The following is a 20,463-nucleotide window of genomic DNA, read 5'->3' as shown; positions in this document are numbered from 1 at the left end:
ACGAGGGGACGCGGCTTCCTCGAGGGGACAGCGAGGGGAAAATAGACGGACAAACCCACGGCCCTGAGCAGGGACCTGCAGCACAACAACACCCAGCCCGGTGCCGGGGTCAGCCCACCGTGGAGGCTCCCACGATCCAGACCCGGCGGGTGAAGGGAGAGCGGGGACAGCCCCGTGCTGGCCCCCGACGGCTCCGGGTGCCGCTCCCCGGCCCGGGGCTGCGGGAACCGGCTCAACCCCCCCGCCGGGCTGGGCTGGGCTGGGCGGGCAGAGCCTGGCGCCAAGAGCAGGGCTACACCTTTCTTTTATAGAGCCAGGTGCCAAGTCGCCCTTTTATAGCAAGAGAGCACGCCCAAATTCCTTGGAATCCGCATCTTTAGGGAAATCAGGCCATATGGCTCCATTTTGCCTGCCCAGGTTTTGCTGGCACGGCCACCAGAGACAGGTTTCACACCCAGTGTCTTGGTGCAAAAATAGCCCTGGCAGTGCCCCTTCTGCACTACCAGCAGAGAGTCAAGGTCCTTTGAAATGAGGCATCGTTCCCATAAGGGCAACAAGAAGCTCAGCACGCCGCAGCTTGAATTATTAAAGGTCTTGCTAAATTGTATTTTGTGCCCTTTTTTGAAATGCAGCCCTAAAACTGGGGCTTCAGAGATGACTTCAGTAAACAACCCACGGGAACATGTCAGCACCTTTAAATCTTTGCCTGGCAGCCCTCCTTCCACTTGATCTTCATTTCTGAATAGCTGCTGCATATTTCATGTAGGAAATATTTCATCCTGATGATTGTCTTGGTCTATTACATTTCAGACCATTTCAGGAAAACAGCAAACTTGGAGCGGGGGAAAAATCACTCCAGCTAAGTGAGAAATGCAGCCAGGCCTGGAGGGAGCTGGGGCAGGCTGGCACTGCAGGGGGGCAGGGGCTCCACTCGTGCTGTGAATGCACAAATCCTGCTGGGCAGCAGTGATGCTGACGCCAGGAAAGGCCACAGGACCCACCACAGGTGGATTTTCTTCCTGCTGCAAACTCCCTTCCCTGCACAGGCTGCCCCTGCCCTGTGCCAGGGGGATCCAGGAGCGGATCCTCAGGAGCAAGGAGGGTGGTTTGTGTCACCCCAGAAGAGAGAATGGGACCTGAGAAATCAGAGAGGTGTCGGAGGGCTCTGAGAGCCAAAGGGGTTCCCTGCACTGAAGGGCACGCTCATGTACAACACTTCTGGGGGACAAAGAAGGTGCCTAAGAAACTGCAGAGAAAGAGTCAGCCCACTGCATCCCCAGGTCAGCAAACTACACTGCAAGGGCTCCCCACCTCTGAGTTCCTGTTACCAAATGCTCTCTTGGAGCCAGCTCACGATTAATCAGCTGCAGCTCCTTTAGAATCAGACTCAGGGAGGATCCTGCCACTCTGGCAGTACCCAAACATTGCTGCACAGTGAGGCCCAGCCCTTTCCCATGTGCTCTCCTGGCAGGCTGGGACAGCTGCTCCATGAGAGCTTTGATTTCCCTCTGTTTTCAAACCACTGCTGTCTAACACTGATCACAAGAGGCAGATGCCTGAGGTCTCAGGTGCGTTCTGACTGGAAGCACGTGGCATTTAAATAATTTATGCCTGTGCCTAAAAATGGCACGATGTGTTTGAGGAGAAGCACGTGCTTGGCATCGGTGCCACATCCCGGCAGTGGGAGCTGCACTGCCATGGGCTGCCGAGGCCCTGCTCTGCCTGGAGGGGTTGGTTTGGGCACTGGGAGAGCCTAGGACGTGTGGGACGAGCCCAGCCACAGCTGCCCATCACCTTTACTGAGCAGCAACATTCGGGCTTGGCTGATCTCTCAGCCAGACCCCAGGTGGGACAACCTGAGCCTGGGGGACACCTGAGACCCCACACACTGGGACAGGCAGAGTTAAGCCCATTTCTGCAGCTCTGTAATAAAATTAATGTTATCTCAGCAAGGGAAAAGCAGCAAAAGAGCAGAGCCCTCTCCCTCTTTCAGAAGTGCTGAGCTCCCAGAGGCACATCTCTGCAGTGAGGTTGGGGTGCTCAGACTGCCCAGGCTCTGTGCACGAGTGAGAACAAGATTTTGAACCATCTCACCAAGCCCAGCAGCATCCGTGGGGTCAGCTGGGACTGACGTGTGCCAGGGAGGGGATGGAAAACCAGGAGGGATGTCACAGCTCCCAGCCACACCCCAAGCAGCAGCTCCAGCCCCAACAGAAACCTCTGTGTGCCACCCACACAGAAACCTCCCTCCTTATCGCTGGAGCCGCGGCCCTGCCCCTGCAGCGCTGCCGGACACGTTTCCATCGTGGAGCTGCAGCTGCAGGCCCAGCACAGCCCTCCCAGGGGTGTCCATCTGTCACATTGGGGTGTCCATCTGTCTCCTGACTCCTTGTTGTCCTGTTGTGTCAAGCAGAGATTTCCCCCGTGGTATCTGATGGCTGGACCCATGTGATGGAGAAGGAAGCTGATACCCAGCCAAGGTGGCAGGAGGAGATCTCACCTGGGCACACCTTCGGTGCCACCAAACCTCACCGAGCCCCACCAGCCCTGGGAGCTGCCCACAGGAGGTGGCCAACCCTGCCCCACAGGCTGTGCTCAGACTGCAGCCGTCATCCCACCCACGCTGCTTGCTCAGACTTTCCGTCCTTCTCCGTCGCTTTGGCCTCTGGTTCCCTCCTCGCCGTGCCCGGGTCTCACCCAGGTCACCCTCCCCTTTCACCTTCCCCTTTCCCCAGGCCACCTTTCCCTGTGTGAAAGTTCCCCAGCTGCCCCCAGCGGTGGAAGCCCTTTCCTGCTGCCAGCCCCCTCCGCAGGGATTCCCACAGCCCCCGGGCAGACTCTGCTTTGCTGCTTTTGTTCCCGAGAATATTGGAAATTGAACAGGAATACAAACATTTGGATTCTAGACACTTCCCAACCCCGACCTTATTTATCATACTTGGCTCTGCTCCTGGAGCTGGGGCCAGAAGAGGCTCTGAATGATTTAAGTGATTTAACATGCTGTGCATAGATCAATCTTGCTATCCCCTCCAGCCACAGGTTTCCCTTAGTGGTTTGCTGCACACTTATTATGTCCATCAATATCAAGTAATTAAAATCCCCCATTATCCAGGCCCTGGCTGCCTTACAACCTCCTCATAAGCTATAAACTATTTCATGATCAACCTCCTTTAAGTGTTCAGGAGTTTGCAGCCCCATCTCGGGGTCCCCGGGCTGTCATTACATCGTGAAGGTCCCACTGGAGCCCTGGCCAGATCCAGACCAAGCCACGACTGCCATTCCTGTCCCTGTGTTCCTGATCCGTGCCAGGATTGCTCATTTCTATCCCGGTCTTTCTCCATCCGCTGGTGAGTTTATCTCAGAGCAATTTCCCCTCCCCAGCTCCTGCTTCACTCACACTGCTGGAGGGGAGCTCCAGACCTGCTGCATTCCTGGGATCACCCACGGGCTGCTGGATGTCACATCCCAAATTCTGCCCTGCTGCAGAACCGTTTGCTGTGCCCAGCAAGTCCCCAGTGCTGTCACATCTGTGGCCCAGATCTCCCCACAACACAATCCCAGGGCTCTTCTGGAAGGACACGGGCCCAGGGCCGGGACAGCCATCCCTGCAGACGAGTCCCTGTCCCCTGGGCAGTGACAGGGTCCTGCCTTGCCCACGGGCTCAAAGCAATTTATTAATAACAACCGAGTTTGCTTTGCAATTCCCCATTGGGAGGGACATGAGGGCACAGAAAACATTTGCCTTCCCCATCCCTCTGGGTGCTGCCAGTCGCCCAGAGCTGTGGTGTGTCGGTGTGTGCCGGGAGCACCGTGTCCCTCGGAACACCCAGCCTGGCACAAGCAGAGCCTTATCTGTGCCCAGGGAAGGGCTCACCTTGGCTGAGTGACTGCAGGCCAGATATGATTACAGGCCATGAGTCAAGCAGAAAAGTGCTAATTACAGCACAGAAGGAAGAGGAGAGAGGAGTTGCTAAATTGCACCTAACATGGAGGGGGAGTGGGGAACAGATTGAGAAGCCATCATGGAAAAAGGATGGCACAGAAAGGATGATACATGGCTGTCCCAGCCCAGGGCCACCAACACAGACACAGCACCCTGAGGCAGCAGGGACCTCTTGGCAACACTATTTTCATCCTGTCATTTGTATCATCCCGTTCTCCTTGCTCTGTCATTCAGCCCTGAACCCTCTTTGCTCATGCATCCCTTGCCTGGCCAGCGTTTGTATTCCATTGCACTGTTAGTGCTGTTTGGAAACAAAGGAACCAGAGACCCAAACATTGGCATTAGAATAAAAACAGTTTTGCCTGGGGCAGAAGCAGAGTGGAAACAAGGCACAGGCAGGCCCTGAGGAAGGTCTCTGACCTCGCTGGGGGATGACGACCATGGCAGTGACTGCCACGACAGCCCCCTGCCCACAGCCCTGCCCCGAGCTCCCCACCAGTGGCACGAGTGGCAAACAGGGCTTTGTGGGACTCTGGGGCACAACAACAGTCACTTCTGCGTTTCAGGATTCAGGGGGATCACACTGCCAGGGCGGACCAGTTCCTGCCAGCCTTTCCTGGCTTGCCAAGGCGTGCCAGGCTGCCTGAGCATTCCTGTTGGGCCCTGGCACGGAGGTGCCATCCCCAGGGCTGGGCCTGAGCCCCGGCACGTGGTCAGTCCAGGGGGAAAGTGGGCAGAGGGCTGGGAATGGTTTCTCTGAGGCCCGGGGTGCCGGTTCCCGCCGGGAGCAGGGCTGGACCGGCGCCTGTGCGGTGGCACATTGTGGGTGTCACATTGTGGGTGTCACCCCGAGGACACGTCACAGCCACCCCAATGCCTGTTTGCCCAGTTAGTCACCACGGGGGTTGCTAGACCTGCTAAACAAAGGCAAACACAGACAGTGGCGTTGCAGGAGGCGCAGTGAGCCTGTGAGGCAATCCCTGCCCGGCTTCCCAGGAACTCCATCAATTCCATTTCTTAGAAAAGAGGGGAAAAAAAAGGAAAAGAGACAAGGCACTGCTATTATTGCAGTAAGAGGCTGTGTCATGCTGGGCTCTGCAGCTAAATATATTCTGTGTTTACTGTAAGCAAGGACAGTGGGAAGCCTTCCGAAGCGGCACGGGGGCTGCTCCCATTTTTTTCAGCTATCAATCACGCCTGACTTGAACCATTTTTATCCTGACACAAATGGAAAATATTTTCCTGGTTTAATTTCTACTGATCAAAGACATTTCCTCAACAGACAGGAGCCCTGGAGCCCTGGGGGGGGGAGAGTAAAAGTCCCCGAGGAAACTATTTGCCCGAGGAGACGCGGGACGCAGCTCACAGTGGGACACCCTGCAATGGGGCACGTCAGGACACCACCCCTGAGAGCCAGGACACAACCCCATCCCACCCCCCAGCCCAGGGGTGGTTGGCCAGGCTATTAATCCTTTTCCTTCCCCAATTGATTTGCTGAACAAGAGGCTTGGTGTTTATCACAGCGACGGAAGCACCTCGAGGCTGCCCCGAGGTGTGTGGATCCTCTCTGCTGCACCAGCACCCTCTTCCCCAGCTGGTGCCATGATGAGAGAGGCCTGTGAGGGGCAGGTTTGGGGGCTCAGATATCTGTTTATTTTCTCCATAAGCTTTTCCTAAACAATGTTGGGAAACGCTCCTTCCCCAGAGCTCATCATGGCCGGAACTGACTCAGCTTTCTGCACACAGAGGGTCCTGGGGATGAGCTCACTGGCCCCAACAGCTCAACGTCACACTCGACACTGTTTTCTGACAGACAGTGTATTTTATTTCCGTTTGTGCTCCACGTCAGAGCACTGAGTGTGGGGCTCCCAACAGCAGCCTCCCGGCCCCCTCAGTCTCACACAGACCCTTGTGACGGGCAGATTCTCTCCCCAAGGCAGACACAAAGACAAATCTGATTTGCTTCTCCCCAGCAGATGCCAACAACTCCAGATGAGGAAGTGCTGGGCTGGTTTCTGAGGGCTCAGAGCCGCAGCAGGAGCCGCCGCAGCCCAGACTCACCGTCAGCACTTTGCTGCTTTTCTGGGCTCTGCCAGAGGGACTGCAAAGCACTGCTTGCCATACACACAGCATCACCCCTCTCCCTCCCCTCCTACACAGAGCTAAAATCTACTGGCAGTTCTAAACTGGTTCTTTTTTGTTTGAACTGCTGCATAAATAACCCAACAGACAGCCCAGAGCCCCCGCACACTGACACCTGACAAAGACTCAAGGACAGATCTCGAGAACAAAGACAAGGCTCGCCTGTAAACAAGGCATCACTCACTGAGACTGTAACATTTAGGCAACGTGATTGTGGGGAAACATCTCGAAGGCAGCTCTGTGAGAGCTAAACACCCCTGAGAGCAGGGGCTGCGGCTCGGAAAGCCTCGGGGCCCCAGCATTTGAGCTGGAGGTTCTACCTGGAGCCAGGGCACAGGGGAAGCACTCTGTGACTGTACAGAGCAGGAGCAGCCCCACAGATGATTCATGGATCGTAGGAGCCTCCCAGCTCTGGCTCTGCCCAGCACAGACCTGGGGCAGGTGAACCAGCCTGGTGCCTGGAAGTTCCAGCCTCGCCTGTCCCAGAGATAGGCTTTACAGCCCTGCTGCTGCTCTTTGGAGCGGGGCTGACGTCCACAGCCCATGGCAGTTTTCTGAGGAAAACAACCGCTGGCAGAAGTTCAGTCACCTGCTGTGACCCTGAGCCCAGGCACAAACCTATGTGCCACCCATGCAACACCCGTGGGGCAGCTCCCGTCCCCCCAGAGCAGCAGCAGCACAGCCAGCCCCAGGGGCACCTGGGGGGGGATAAGCAGGAGAGCCTCAGCATGCAAAAAATATCCCCAAAGCCCCCAGAAGCAGCCAGCAGCCCCTGTGGCTCGGGGATGGCCGCAGGGACAGGAAGGGGATCACAGAAATTGCTTTTCTAGCAGCTACAAAATGAGGCTGCCAGGCCACTGGAGAAGGTGGTAGGAGCCAAACACCATCTGTTCCCTCCCAGGAACTCTTTTGTTAGTGGAGGAATGAGCTACAAGGCTGATAACTCTGCAGTGCCGAGCTCATCTCCCAGACGATTGATGCAGAGGTTGATTCCCTGATTAAATCTCCACAGGTGCTTCTTTGCTCTTTCCCTCAGCTCCGAATTTCGGTTTTCTTCCCCCGGCATTGCTCAGCTACAAGTCCCCAGACATCAAATGCTCCTCCCCAAAACACAGCAAGGACAGGAGCTCCCTCTGGGACGTGCCACTTTGCTTTGACACAAAATTAGGGAACTCAGAACTAAATTTGCTGGTTTTATGCTCAAGAAGCCTGTCCCTCTGATGGACTCATCTTCCTCGATACCAAGCTGGTGTTTCCCAGCCTGGACCACTTGCAGGGTTACAACACTGCCCAGAGGTCACCCAGGCAGATCCACCAGCCTGAGCCCTTGGTGACCCCCTGCCCAGCCTGGGATCTCCTCTGCACCACCACAGCCCTTCCCAGGTACACCAGATCACCCCTAACACCCCCAGCCCCCCCTGCCTCGCTGCTGGGCAGTGCCACCATCCTGCCTCCCCCCTGCCAGCCCCAGCCCCCTCTGCCCGGCCCCGCGGGGCGCTGCTCATCCCTTTTTGCACATCTGGCTCCCGATGCGGTGCTGACCCCGGAGCACAGCCTTGGGCTGCAGCCACGGAGGCTCCGGGAGCGATGGGGGCACCGCAGACCCCCAGGAGCCGGAGCAGCACAAAGGCACATCCTGTCTGCCACCCCTCCTGCAGCAGAGGAAGCGGCTCGGCAGAGATTAGAGCCCTGGAGGGGGGCACTGGGGCGCCGGGACGTGTGTCGTGTGTCGGGTGCTGCTGCCCGCGGGCCGGGCTGTGACAATGACCCGGGCCAGCCCCGCGGCCCAGCCCCGGGCAGGATTTCCCGTGAGCCCGTCCCCTCGGCACCAGACAATGAGCCGTCTGACAGCTGGAGACGGCTCTGCCTTCGCCCCTCTCCAGCGAGGGGTCCCCGGGACCTTCAGGAAGATCAAACAGGAAACCGGGCAGAGAAAGAAAAAGGTTGTTCGTGCTCGAAAGTCTAAACTTTCATTGCTGAGCCGGGAGGAAGATGCCGAAGTCAGGATGTTAAAATACTTTCCCTGTCTGCCGTGGAAGGAGCAGGAGCTGCCGGGTGGGGCTGCACGGGCGACACGTCGGTGCCATGGCAGGGTGCCGGTCCTGCCGGCACACGCTCCCACCCCACGGAGTTATCCCACCCCAGCTCCTCCCCTGCCCCACACCCGGACCCCATCCTTTGCCTGAGCCCCCCCTGCATCCCCGCGGACGTGGCTCTTCTTTTTGTCACGAGGCTTTCAGCTCTGCCCACGCTCTGGCTGGCAGCCTGCCACCGGCTCCCAGCAGTGATCTCCCGTGACGAGTGGGGAGCACCACAGCCAGGGTTTCCCTTTGCAAGATGGACTTGGGAAGCCCCAAGCACCAGGAGAAACCACCCGTGGCTTCCTTACACACCAAGACCCCCTCCTCAGCCCCTCCAGCTCCCTGTGCCAGGGAGTGGCATCTGGTCCACACCAGCCGTGTCCTCAGCTCTGCTTTACTGGATGCTCCTTCCAAGGGGCTCTGCCTGGTAAAAGCGCCAGAAGTTTCTGTTTCTGTTCTGTTTCTTACCAGCCATGATTTACTTACTGTAACTGGCTATTCATTATGTCCTGCACTGCATTATTAACTTGGTGATCGTACATTTAGCAGAGAATTTATGAGAAATGAGCAGACATTCATTATCAGCACCACCACAGGCTTTACTCTTATATGGTCTCCCCGCAGAGAGCGATGCTCAGCTCACCCAGGGCTCACCCAGGGCTCACCCAGGGCTCACCCAGGGCTCACCCAGCTCTGCCCATTCCTTGCCCAGTGCAGGGGCTGCTCTGCACAGCTCTGGGGCTGCATTCCCCTTACTCAGGCCAGTCCAGAGTTTTTCCCTATTAAAAACCTTTCTGTTGAAATCTAACTGGCTTGTCTGTGCAGTCATGCCTTCTGTTGTCTGAAAACCAGCCAGTTTTCCCTGTTTTGTGGCAGGGAGCTGTGTGAGGATTGTCTGAGACAGGTGTGTGCTTTCCAGCCACTGAACTGCAGCTGGAATGCCCTTAAAATACCTGCCCTGTCCTGCAGCTCTGAACTGGGGACCACAAGAGGAGTCACAGGGTTTTGTGAGCAAAGGGCACAGCGTCCTGCCGTGAGATTTGGACAAGTGTTCCCAGATGCTCTATTAAAGAAACAACAACCACAGAAAAACCCAAGCAACAGCCAAACAAACAGAAATCCCAGGTGGAGTCCCAGAGGCACATGAGTTCCAGTTGGAAGACACTGTAGGCAGGTTGGAGCCAGGGCAGGCACTGCCATTTGCACGACCTGGGTGTCTGACAACCTCCCAGGAATTTGGATTCCAAGAGGAACACAATGAACTGGTTCCTCTTTGACCTTAGAGCCATGCCACAGCTGTCTCTGCAGAGCATTCCATCTCGGAAACCTTTCCATCTTGGAAACCTTTCCCAGCAGAGAGCACACACCAGGAGCAGGATTTCTGGCTCCTGAGGAGGGCTGGGAATCCCCAGCTGCAGGCTGGCAGCAGCAGCAAAGGCTGTGAGGAACCAGGGTTCCAAACCATGGAGCCAGGAAAGAATGGGAAGAGCAGAGATGGCTGGAGAATCCTGGGCATTTCCCAAATTTTAGATTTTCATGGAAACACACACACACATGCATATATATATATTTTAAGGCAATAATTTAACTTTCTTCTCTGGTTCCCAAGCCTCCCAGGTGCCCTTCCAAAGGCCCAGTTTCTGAATATCCTGGGTATGGCTGGGGAGGTCTGGGGAGCACCCATGGTCCATGGGGGGTGCTGCATCCTCTGATCCCAACGGGGTGTCCCAGGCCCTGCAGGCTTCAGCAGAGGCTGGTGAAGGGAAAGCTATGCAAAACATGCCCCAAGGAACTGCAAAGCCATCCCAGATTACCTTCTTTGGAGCGGTTTTGGAAGTTACACAAAGGCAGAGCAAGTTCCCTGCAAGAGCCTGTGGGCCAGGCATTGGCTGCCCCAGCGACCCTTGTGGTCAGAGCAGCCCCAGCTCCCTTCCACCCCCTGCCCTGGGACTGCTGGCTCCCTGCAGAGGCTGGGGGCTTTCCAGAAGCCCCTGCCGTGGTGTTTGGCCTGGTGGGTGCCCTGCTTTGCCCTCCCCTGTCCCTCACACGGGTGCAGCCGGGGCAGGCGAGATCCTGGTGTAATTTGCAGTGGGAGAAGCCTCTGGGTCCATTTAATCAGGCTTTGCACCACCTGAGAGCACTAACCTGGGGGCAGAGTCCCCATCCCTCCCAAATCCTTCCCTCCAGCACTGCCTGGCTTTGACAGTGAGCCCTGGGGGGATGGCTTTAGCAAACTACAAGTGCTTCAGTGTCCAAACTTTCATGGCCACGATCTGGGGCAGGTGCCCGTGGGGTGCTGTGCCAGTGGAAGGCACCCTGTGCCCCGAAGCTCAGCACAATTCTGCCCGGCCCCCCAGCAGCAGACCCGGAATGCCCCCAGGGAGGAGCAGAGCACGCTGAGGGACGTGACTGCCCCGCTCTGCAGACGGTGGGGACGGGAATTAATCCTCCCATTAGCGGGTGAAATGGAGCATTTGCGTCTCACAAAGCAATTACACAGTAATAGCAGGAGGAGGATGATAGAAATCACATCTCTGAAGTTTTGCTCCAATCCAACACATGAATAATTCCTCCTGAGCACTACTGGGAAAGCAGTATTAAAAGACTGATATAAACAAAAATTACTGGAAAAAAACAGACGAGGAATTTTTCATCACTCCGTCAGAGCCAAGCACAACTAAATTTATACAAAGTGGGCAGAGAAGCATGAGGGGGCAAAGACATTTGTTACTGCTCCGTGTGAGATGAGCTCACAAGGAAATGCATGCTTGATCTTGGCAGTTTTCTGATGTCTTACTCCTAAAGTATCAGCTTTAGTCTTGGTTTCCATGGCAGATACTTTTCTGAGCTTGTATCTTCCACAGATATTGCTAATTTATGCTCTCAGCCACGTCTCTGCAAATACCTGCAGAGCAATTCCATGTGCAGTGGGAGTGGTGACAACCAGGAGCACGTGAACATGCCTCAGCTCTTGTTTTCAACCAGGGGACACCAAAGGGTTTGTTCTCTAGAGCCAGAAGATCTTGTTCGATCTTCCGGCGCTGTTTTTTTGCCCTAAGAACCCTGACACTGTGTTATCTGTCCAGTGAAGCAAAGTACCTTCAGCGTATCAGCTGGACCCGTGTTGCAGGCAGGTTTCGCCCTCCCAGAGCACTCTGGGCAGCTCTGAGCAGGCAGAGGGACCGGCAGTGCACGTGGCCCTGCTCCCTCCTGCTCCCCCCTCACATCTCATGGTAACAGAGTCTATAAACCACGAGGGTCTTTCCCCAGGCAGAGACCCAGCCACATCAAAAACATCTTATTTTCGGGGTGAATTTACCAGCCCTGCAAACACTGAGCACACAGTGGCCGAGGTGCAATTCTCACCAATTCAGCAAGACCACGGCAGGGGGAGAGGCTGCACGTCTGGCTGGCAAAAGGAGAATCCCAGGGGTTTGCAAGGCTGTTGTTTATCCACTGAAGCATGGAACAGCCTGCACGTACAGGAGGAACCGGGACAGACTCGTAAAAAGTAACTCACACAACGACAGGAGCAGCGGGAAGCAAAGGCACGTGCAGGGAGAGCTCGTGCTGGAGCAACGGCACGGATCAAAGTCCCGGCAGTGGTGGGGAAACCCACGTTCTGGAGGGCTGTGGCATGTGCAGGGCACATGTGCCAGGGCGTGCCCACAGCCAACGGAAGAGTCCCAAGTCCCAGGTAGGAAGGTGGTCAGGCACTGAAATGGGCCCAATCCCTCCCCTAAGGATAAAAGCCTGGCAAGCCCCGACCAACTGGATGTGGACCTGAGCCCGGATGGAACTGTGGTTGCCTGTCTCTCTGGGGCCCAGGCAGCCACCTGCCCCACTCTGCACGTCACCTGGTGAGCAGCAGCTCACAGGTAATGCCCTGCTCTGCTCTCAGCCAGGACAAGCACCTGCCCATGGGCTTCAGGTGCTCTCACCTCTCCCCTGGCTTCCCCTGGCCATTGGAGAGGGGGTTTGCTGGGGCTCAGACGTGTCCCCTCTCTCCGTCCGAGGGAACAGAAGTTTTAAAGGGAATGTGGAATGGGAAGCATGTGGCTGATGTTCCTTTGGATCTGCTCTTCACTATGGTCAGAGGTCACCTCCCCAGCTCTCCGGTAAACAAGGGAAACCCCTGGTTCGAGTGGGATGGGGACAGAGGCTGTTCCCGGAGTCCTTCAGCAAGGGTGAGTAACAGGGTCAGCAACAACAGTAAACAAGCTGCTAACTTTCCAAACACAACCTCTGCAGCATCCGGCTGCTTTAAAACATTAACCAAAATACACTTATCTCTGGCTCCCGGCCTCGAGTGACTTTTGAACCCACAGTTATTCTGGGCCGGGTCTGACTGTGCTCGGTAAGAGCAGCTGTCTGAGCCCAGCAGGAGCTCCAGAGGCCAGAGCCAGCCCCTTGCAGGCAGCCAGGCTCTGTCCACAGTGTATCTGAAGTGGGAAGGGACCCATAAGGGCCATGAAATCCGAGTTCCTGCTCCTCACAGGGCTGCCAAAAACTAACCTAATATGACTAAGAGTGAGTCCTCCCAGCCCAAGGGCTTGGCGTTGGCCAAGGGTGGTGTGGAGAGCACAGACTCTTTTGGAGCAGAGGTGAGTTTTCTTTCCAGCCCCAGTGAGCAGGAAATTTAGGAAAAAGGACACTGGAGGCAGGAGCAGGGCAGCAAACAGAATTTTCCTGCTGCCCCAAGAGCACTGCCATGTGCAGCTGGGCAGCCGAGGGTGTAAAACCTGGGCATCCCCTGCCTTTGGGACAGCACTTTCCAATCAGAAAATGCAGCTGTGTGTGCACTAAAGATGAGCTGCATCTGCTGGGAAGCAGCAGAAAGGACCCCATGCCCAGACAGGAGCAGGTTTGCAGTGCTACTGATGGACACAGAGCTAAGTGCTGGGCTGTGTGTGCAGGCTCCAGCCAACACCTCTTGCTAGGATTGCAACAGGTCTCACCTGGAGTTTTACAGGTTTATGATATGATATATTTTCTGCACGTGATGCTTTTCACGTGCAACAAGGGCAGGAGTGGAGTTTGGGCTGTGCTGGCTCAGTCTCCCAGCAGTGGTTGAAGCCTGTTCTGTGGTGGGTCAAAGAAAAGCCACGTCTGTTGCAGAAGCAGAGAGAACTTTCCATCTTTTCCGCAGGATGGGAATAAGTTGGCAACTTAACTGTTAAACTCGCCTGTGACTGTTGGGCGTTGACATCATCGTGATCTCACCACTGTAACCTGAGCCCTCCAGCTTTTCCTCCAGCCTGCCCTTAAATACCAGTCCTGGAGCCAGCACAACACCCATCTCTCCTACTTGGAGCCCAGGGCAAAGCCGGCAGCAGCCACGTAGATGAAAGCAAAGCCGAGCTCCAGCACTGCAGCCATGTCCACGTCCCTGCGGGTGAGCCCCTCCGTGCACGGCTACCGCTTCGACACCGCCCTGCGCAAGAAAGCCGCGGCCAACATCTTCGAGAGCATCACCCAGGAGTCCCTGCAGAAGCTCTTCAGAAACTCCGGGGACAAGAAGGCGGAGGAAAGGGCCAAGATCATCCTCGCCACCGACCAGGAGGTGGAGGAGAAGACGAGAGCGCTAATGGCACTAAAGCAGAGGAGGAAAGACAAACTGCTCCAGTTCCTGACGCTTCGGAAATTCTTCATTAAAGTTCACTGAGCTGGCCAAGGGAGCAGAAATGGAGGAGAACATTTGGGGACGGGACCGTTTGTGACCTCCAGCCCCACTCAGCATGCTCCACTGCCCCGTGGAACTGGGGACCTGACTGACTGCCCGCAGGGCTTCAGCCCCAACAGCAAACTGTGCACCGAGGGCGGCGGCGGCGCCCAGGGTGCCATCAGTGCCCAGGGCAGCATCGGTGCCCATGGCAGGATCAGTGCCCATGGCAGCCTTGGTGTGGACAGCAGCATCGGTGCCCACAGCAGCATCAGTGCCCAGGGCAGCCTTGGTGTGGACAGCAGCATCGGTGCCCGTGGTACCATCAGTGCCCAGGGCAGCGTCGGTGTGGACAGCAGCACTGGTGCCCAGGGCAGCATCAATGCCCACAGCAGCACTGGTGCCCATGGCAGCTGATGGGGATGGCAGCGTGGTGGCCAGAGGCTCCCAGGGAGAGGCAGCCAGGCTCCTCTGGGCAGCCGTGGGACTGAGCTGGGGGGATCCCCCCACTGCCGGGTGTGACTCCGGCCCTTCCGACAGACTCGGTGCTCACTGACTTCACCCGGGGGCTCTGCCCTCTCACACTCGTTGTGCTGAAGCCTGAGCCCTGCAGAGCCTCTCTGCTGTGGCTGGTGGGAGGCTCTGGAGACCCATCAGCTCCTGCTCACGGTCACTCTGCATCTGTTCAGTGTGAGGGGCAGCAAGTCCAGCCATCAGGGAACACGTTTGCTCCAGAGTAACTCTGCACAACTGTGCCTTTCCTTCCTAAGCTGTATGTGTGCAGTAAAAGTCATTTGCACAGAAGCAATAATAATGACAGATCTCTTTGAATTTACTGTGAAGTTCCTTAATATTTTGTTCACTTCCCATTAACACTAAAAATCTAAATATAATAACTCTGGTTCTTCTCTGTGTAGGTTATGGTTGCTATTAGATGAGTACATACTTCATGGTAATATTTTATGACAATGTTATTATTATATCAACTATAATTTATTGCATACAGTAACCTGAAAATTAATAAATTATGAAGTAAATATAAATTATCTTGTCTGAAATGCTCAGTTCTCCTGGAGTGGTGGGGTTAGACTTTTTTTGATCGTTTCATAGAGACTTAGTTTAGGAGCAGACCACCTGCACCTCTCCTTCCTCGCCCTGGTGTGGCTTTGGCAGCCCAGCCTCAGGAGCTGCAGCAGCCCCCGACTTCCCTGCAGCCCCACCATCCCACCTGGCAGCACCAGTTTGGCCCATGGTTGCTATGGTGACTACAGCATTCCCCAGAAATACCTCACCAAATTTATTGTGGACCAACTCCAGTGTTAGTTCCCTCTCCGTAATAAAGGAGAACGACACCCTCTGCAAGGAGGAAAGAAGGTTTAGAAAATGAGGGGCCAGGGCCAGGGTGGGCAGCGCAGCTCGCTGGTCCTTGGCATTCCCCTAGAGCAGAGTGGGAGCCTGGACTTGGCTCCTCACCATCCAAAGAACCAGAAGTGAGTTATGGAGCTTTGACAGCGAAATTGGACAGTTTTTCTGCAGGTTGTGCTGCACTATCATGATAGACGATGCTGAAAATACTTAAAAATAGCCAAGAGTGGTTATTTATAAGTCTGTCCTTTAATAACCTGCTGGGTTAGAAAAAAATATTCCCATGACTCTGCTTAGAGCAACAAAGATAAAGCAGCTTGGAAGAGTGATAGCCCAGCTACAGTTTTTTTGCCTACAATAAGAACTGTAAATTGCCTATAAGTCAGGGAGACTAGAAATAACCCTTTACACTGCCTAATAGAATGGGCAATTGTAATTATTTATGGCTGGAGGGGAACACGTGGTGATTGCCCCTCCCAAGAAGACTAGAGAGAGCTGTTTTGGGATGAACCTGTTTTAAAGAGCCTCCAAAGGCTTTTCAGAACTGCCCTTGCTCAGGAAAATCTGCCTCAGAGCAGGTTTGCTCCGGAGGAAGTTGTCAGTTTTCCAGCCCTCGACCTCTCCCAGGGTAGTGTCCCACACTCACTGCAGCTGCTGCACCCACCCACGACACATCCCCACAAACTGCCTCAAATGGGCTGTTTCCAAAAAAGGCCAAACAGGGCCCCTCGGTGGCCGCCCACTGCCCGGACCCGCCCCCGCTCAGCCCCTCCTGTCCCGGGGGATGCAGCCAAGTTTCTCCTGCTCTGGTGGCTTTTCCCATCAGAGCTGTTTCCTGTGCCACAAACACTCACAGCAGAAGCCAAACACAGAGCCCCCCAAACCCATGTGTTACTCGCTGGGACCTGACAATGCTGCTGCCAAGGATGCTCTGAGAACACCCCGTGGGGACCAAATCAACTCTGTCCCACTGCTTCCCACAGCCCTGGCTCTGCCTGGGGGGCTTTGCTCTCCCCTCCCCTGCCCTGGGCCATCTGAGGTGCCCACAATGCACCCCCTCTGCCAGGGCCAACAGTGGGTTTGGCAGAGCCTTGTCACTCTCTGGGTCCCCAAAACCAAACAGAGCTGCCCAGCACTCCCCCCAGCCTGGGCAGCCTCAGGCATCAGCTGCTGACTGTCTTTCCTTGTGGGACACGAATGTGAGAGAAGCCACGACTGTGGCAGACTGAAACCAACACCCACTGAAGTGGCTGCTGCTGGCACGACCTAGGATTGCCCAGACATTCCTGCTCACAACACTTACATAACACGACTGATAAGATCCTGTGATTTGGAGACTTTGTAGTCCCTCTTGTCTCATCACATTGAAATTATTGGCTCAAGGGGCATCCCTGATAAAAAAAAAATAGGCCACTTGCAAAGAACTTACGTGTTTATTGGATTTTTGCAGAGGAAAAAGGCAATTTCCCTTGGTGGCAGCCTGTCCACTGCTCTGGCAGGTTTGTGCTCCAGGAAGGTGTCTGGCAGTGGGGTTACAAAAAACTGTCATGAATTCTTACGGAACGTTTGACAGCGAGAGTTCCAGGTACAGATGTCCAGCCATCCCAGGGCCCTCCCACTCACGGTGCTGCTGCTCTGCTTCTCTCCAGGGCTGTGCCAGGGTGGCTCAGAGCCCCGGACCCGACCCCAGCAATCCCACGTTTGTGGCAGTCCCTGTGTCTGGGGGGACACAGCCGAGGCAGGCACTGCCAGTGCTGTGCCGTGCTGTGCTCCAGGGCCCTGGTGTGGTGCAGGGGAGGGTGGGAGGGCAGGTCACCCACCAGTGCCAGGCCCTTCCTGGGCAGGTCACCCAGCTGTGCTGTCACCCACCAGTGCCAGGCCCTTCCTGGGCAGGTCACCCGGCTGTGCTGTCACCCACCAGTGCCAGGCCCTTCCTGAGCGCCGGTGCCGCAGACTCGCTGTCTGTGGCCGGCGCGTGCTGTGCCCCGAGCCAGCCCCGCTGTGCTGCGGCCAGACAGGGCCCATTGTCCCCCTCCCCACGCAACAAACGGAGGAAAAGGCTGCTGGAGGAATTTCCTCCCTCCAGGAGCCGGGCGTTTCCATTAATTCTTCTCCGCCAGCCGAACTGGCCGTACTGGGTGTCCCCCTGTCCCGGCATCCTGAGGAACATGCGTCCCAGCAGCTAATTTTATCTGGTTGCTCTAACAGGGCACAGTGCAGGGGTGGCCGTGCAGCCCCAGCCTGAGCAGCCCTGAGGAGAGCACGCTGGTGGTTCCCCACCACCACTGCCTTCTGGGGAGAAGCCACAGAAAGCCAGGACAGAAAATAAGAAGACTTTTGGCAAAAGCTGTGGCTTGACAGACTGGGGAAGGTGGGGAGCGACTCATAGGGTGCTGTAAAGAGAGAGCCTGGAGCAAAGAGGGTGTCAGTGACAGCAGACAGCAGAGAGGTCCCACCCTCTGCCCTCCCATCAAACACCCACCCTCTGCCCTCCCATCAAACACCCATCTCTCCCAAAAACTGCTCTTGCAACCATCCTATCCACGGAAAGATGGGGTTGGAACAAGTCAACAGCCCATCTCACCCTGACCACGGGGTTCAGGAGAAGATGGGGACGTTCCCCAGTGTCGGAACACCCCGTACTGTGCCCTGCAATTTCTGGTGAAATCCAGCACACGAGGCACGAGCAGAGTCCAGAGCAGAGCCCAGCCAGCCCTCCCCCGGCCGTGTCTGTGTGTGGGCAGACGGGGTCAATGGCAACACCTGGCTCACAAACTTCCCTTCCACACCACGGAGCAAGGGGCAGGTTAAAAATTGACTGTTGAGCTGAGCTGCTGCTCTGCTTCACCCAGAGGGACAGACTCTGCTTTGCAGAGCAGAAGAGCAACCCCCGGGTGCCCCCGGCAGCCCCGGCTCGGGGGGACCTCGTGCTGGGGAAAACAGAGATGAAACATCTTTCATCTGCCAAGGGAAACCTCCACTCTAAAGGGGGTTAAATGTGAGTGAGGAACTGCAAAGCATGAGACTTGTGGCTGATTTAGTGCAGTCTTCACAGGAAAGAGCTGGTCTGGGGTTTCAAAGCACAAGTGCCTCACATGCAGCAAAATGATGCTCCAGTGTCACTTTGAAGTGATAGACAAGGCTGTTTATGAGAAGAAAGGCCTCCAAAATACTGCAGGCAACGAGAGATGGCACAATTGCCATTCATCTTTGCTAAAAACCAAAAGCTGGGCTGTGACCAGAATCTTAACACACAGCCCTGGGAAAACCCCTGTTCCCGGCGGGCTGTGCCCCGAATTGGTGCCCGAGGCGTGGCGTGAGCTGCTCTGCCGTGGGAAGCAGCGACATTTTTCTGGTCCGTGGCTCCCAGCAGGGGCTCAGGGAAGTGAATCAGAGCCGAGGCAGCCAGACGGCACCTCCCGGGCTGCGGCTCCTCCGGCGCCCACGCGGGAGCATCATCGGGAGCATCATCGGGAGCATCACCGGGAGCATCATCGGGAGCATCACCGGGAGCATCATCGGGAGCATCACCCGGGCAGCAGCTGGGGCTCAGCACCGCGGCCTGCGTCCTCCTCCGTGGAAAACCCGCCTCTGCCAGTGACTGAGCGCTGCCCCGGGCCTGGCGGGGTCACTGATTCGTGCTGCAGCCACCGCTTCCCAAAACACCCGCCTGGAAACGCCGTGGAGCGGCTCCCGGGCGCTGCACACCGGGCAGACCCTGCCGAGCCCTGCCTGCTCCCTGCCCGTCCCCCGGGCACTCGCTGCGGATCGCGCTGGAGCTGGCCCGGGGGCCAGGACTCATCACTCCAGGGGTATTCCCTGTGAATCCCACAGAAATTCCACAGAAATTCCCTGTGTTATCCCTGTGAAAGCTGCTGCTCTCCCACATCACTGGAAAACAATTCCATTTCTAAAACGTTCAGGCACAAAACCAAAAACAAAACCAACAACAACAACAACAACAACAACAACAACAAAAAGAAAGAGGATTTCCATTGTCTTTGCAAAGATGCTTTAGTGCCTTAAGGAGTCAGGCAAAATCTGGCACACAGAATACCCCAACACAACTCAAGGTACTTTCTCCACCTGCTGCTGTTCCTGCTTAGACCATAATGCAAAGGGAAGAGAAAACTGTCAAACTGTGCTTCCCAGACTGGCCATATTCCAGCTGGGTTCTGTTTAAAATTCACCTGCCATCCCAAATGCTGAAAAAACTCGAATCCAGACACGTTTTTTTTTCTCCTCCTCTCTCTGAACAGTAAAGTACAAGACACAGTTTATCATTACAAATGTGCTCAGGAGACATCAGACCCTTTTCCTCCACCAGACTTTCCAGGAGGCTCCAATTTGCACCTTTACCATTTCCTGAGCCCTTTTGCAGGATGGCAGAACAGGGCTGCCAGAGGGGACAAGGACAAACCCACAATTCAAAGGCAAACTGAAACCTTGAGCAGAGTGCAGCCCATGGAAAAAATCCAGACGACTCGAAGGATTTTGTACAGAAGTAAAAGAACCTTGAATATGTTCTGCAGAAAGTGCTGCCAAACACATGACAGTTCCATCCTGATTCAAACAATAAACCTCTTCCCAAAGACTGAGTGTTTTAGCTGCAATAAAAGTATGCAAAAATGCATTATGAGGGTGGAGAGGCATTTATCAAAGTCAAGGACCTGGTTTTACCTGGCTACTTGGCCAGAAAATAAAATAGCTTTTTTTGGGGCCAGAAAATAAAATAGGGGTTTTTTTGCCTTTTTTTTTTTTTTTTGAGAAATGACTAAAACATTTTCTGCCTTCTGAGGTTAGATATTTGCAAGTCAGAGAGAAAGAAAAGCCTTGTGCTACCCTGAACCAACAGCCCCAGTCACTGCAGACAAACCCAAGAGCCACTTGAGCAGTTAATGCTCAAACTGGGACAATCTTCACAGATGTTTTCCACCTGCCTGCAAGAACTGACACACATTTATACCCTGGCCATTAAAGATAAGCCTCTCACATTTATTTTCCCCCTATATTTTCCCTTATAGCAATTTCTACCTGTCACACATTCAGCCAGACAACACCCCCTGCAAACCCACGAGTGTGGTGGGGAAGAGCAGTGGAGTGAAGAAGCTCCAGAGCACACAGCAGCTGCACTGCAGAGCCAGGAGCCAGCACAGAGCAGCACGGGCAAGGGGGTGCAGGAGGGGCAAGGGGGTGCAGGAGAGGCAAGGGGGTGCAGGAGGGGCAAGGGGGTGCAGGAGGGGCAAGGGGCACAGAGGGGTCAGGGGAGT

The 20,463-nt window shown here is 55.5% G+C and overlaps 1 protein-coding gene across 1 annotated transcript; it reads left to right on the top strand.

Annotated features, from left to right (window-relative positions):
* Positions 1–13,439: 13,439 nt before the first annotated feature.
* On the top strand, positions 13,440–14,871 carry TCIM (transcriptional and immune response regulator). Its single transcript, XM_064637944.1, has one exon. It carries the CDS (start codon positions 13,511–13,513, stop codon positions 13,829–13,831), a length of 321 nt encoding a protein of 106 aa, XP_064494014.1. The 5' UTR covers positions 13,440–13,510; the 3' UTR covers positions 13,832–14,871.
* Positions 14,872–20,463: the final 5,592 nt, after the last annotated feature.

This window comes from Pseudopipra pipra, chromosome 28 (genome assembly GCF_036250125.1).
Source record: "Pseudopipra pipra isolate bDixPip1 chromosome 28, bDixPip1.hap1, whole genome shotgun sequence".
In the NCBI taxonomy this organism is placed as follows: domain Eukaryota; kingdom Metazoa; phylum Chordata; class Aves; order Passeriformes; family Pipridae; genus Pseudopipra; species Pseudopipra pipra.
The sequence above is the reverse complement of the archived record's forward strand: the minus strand, read 5'-3'. Positions and strand labels throughout refer to the sequence as shown.

Bases quoted from the DNA above. Each gene is read 5' to 3' on its own strand.
- TCIM (XM_064637944.1), top strand. From the start codon at position 13,511: ATGAAAGCAAAGCCGAGCTCCAGCACTGCAGCCATGTCCACGTCCCTG.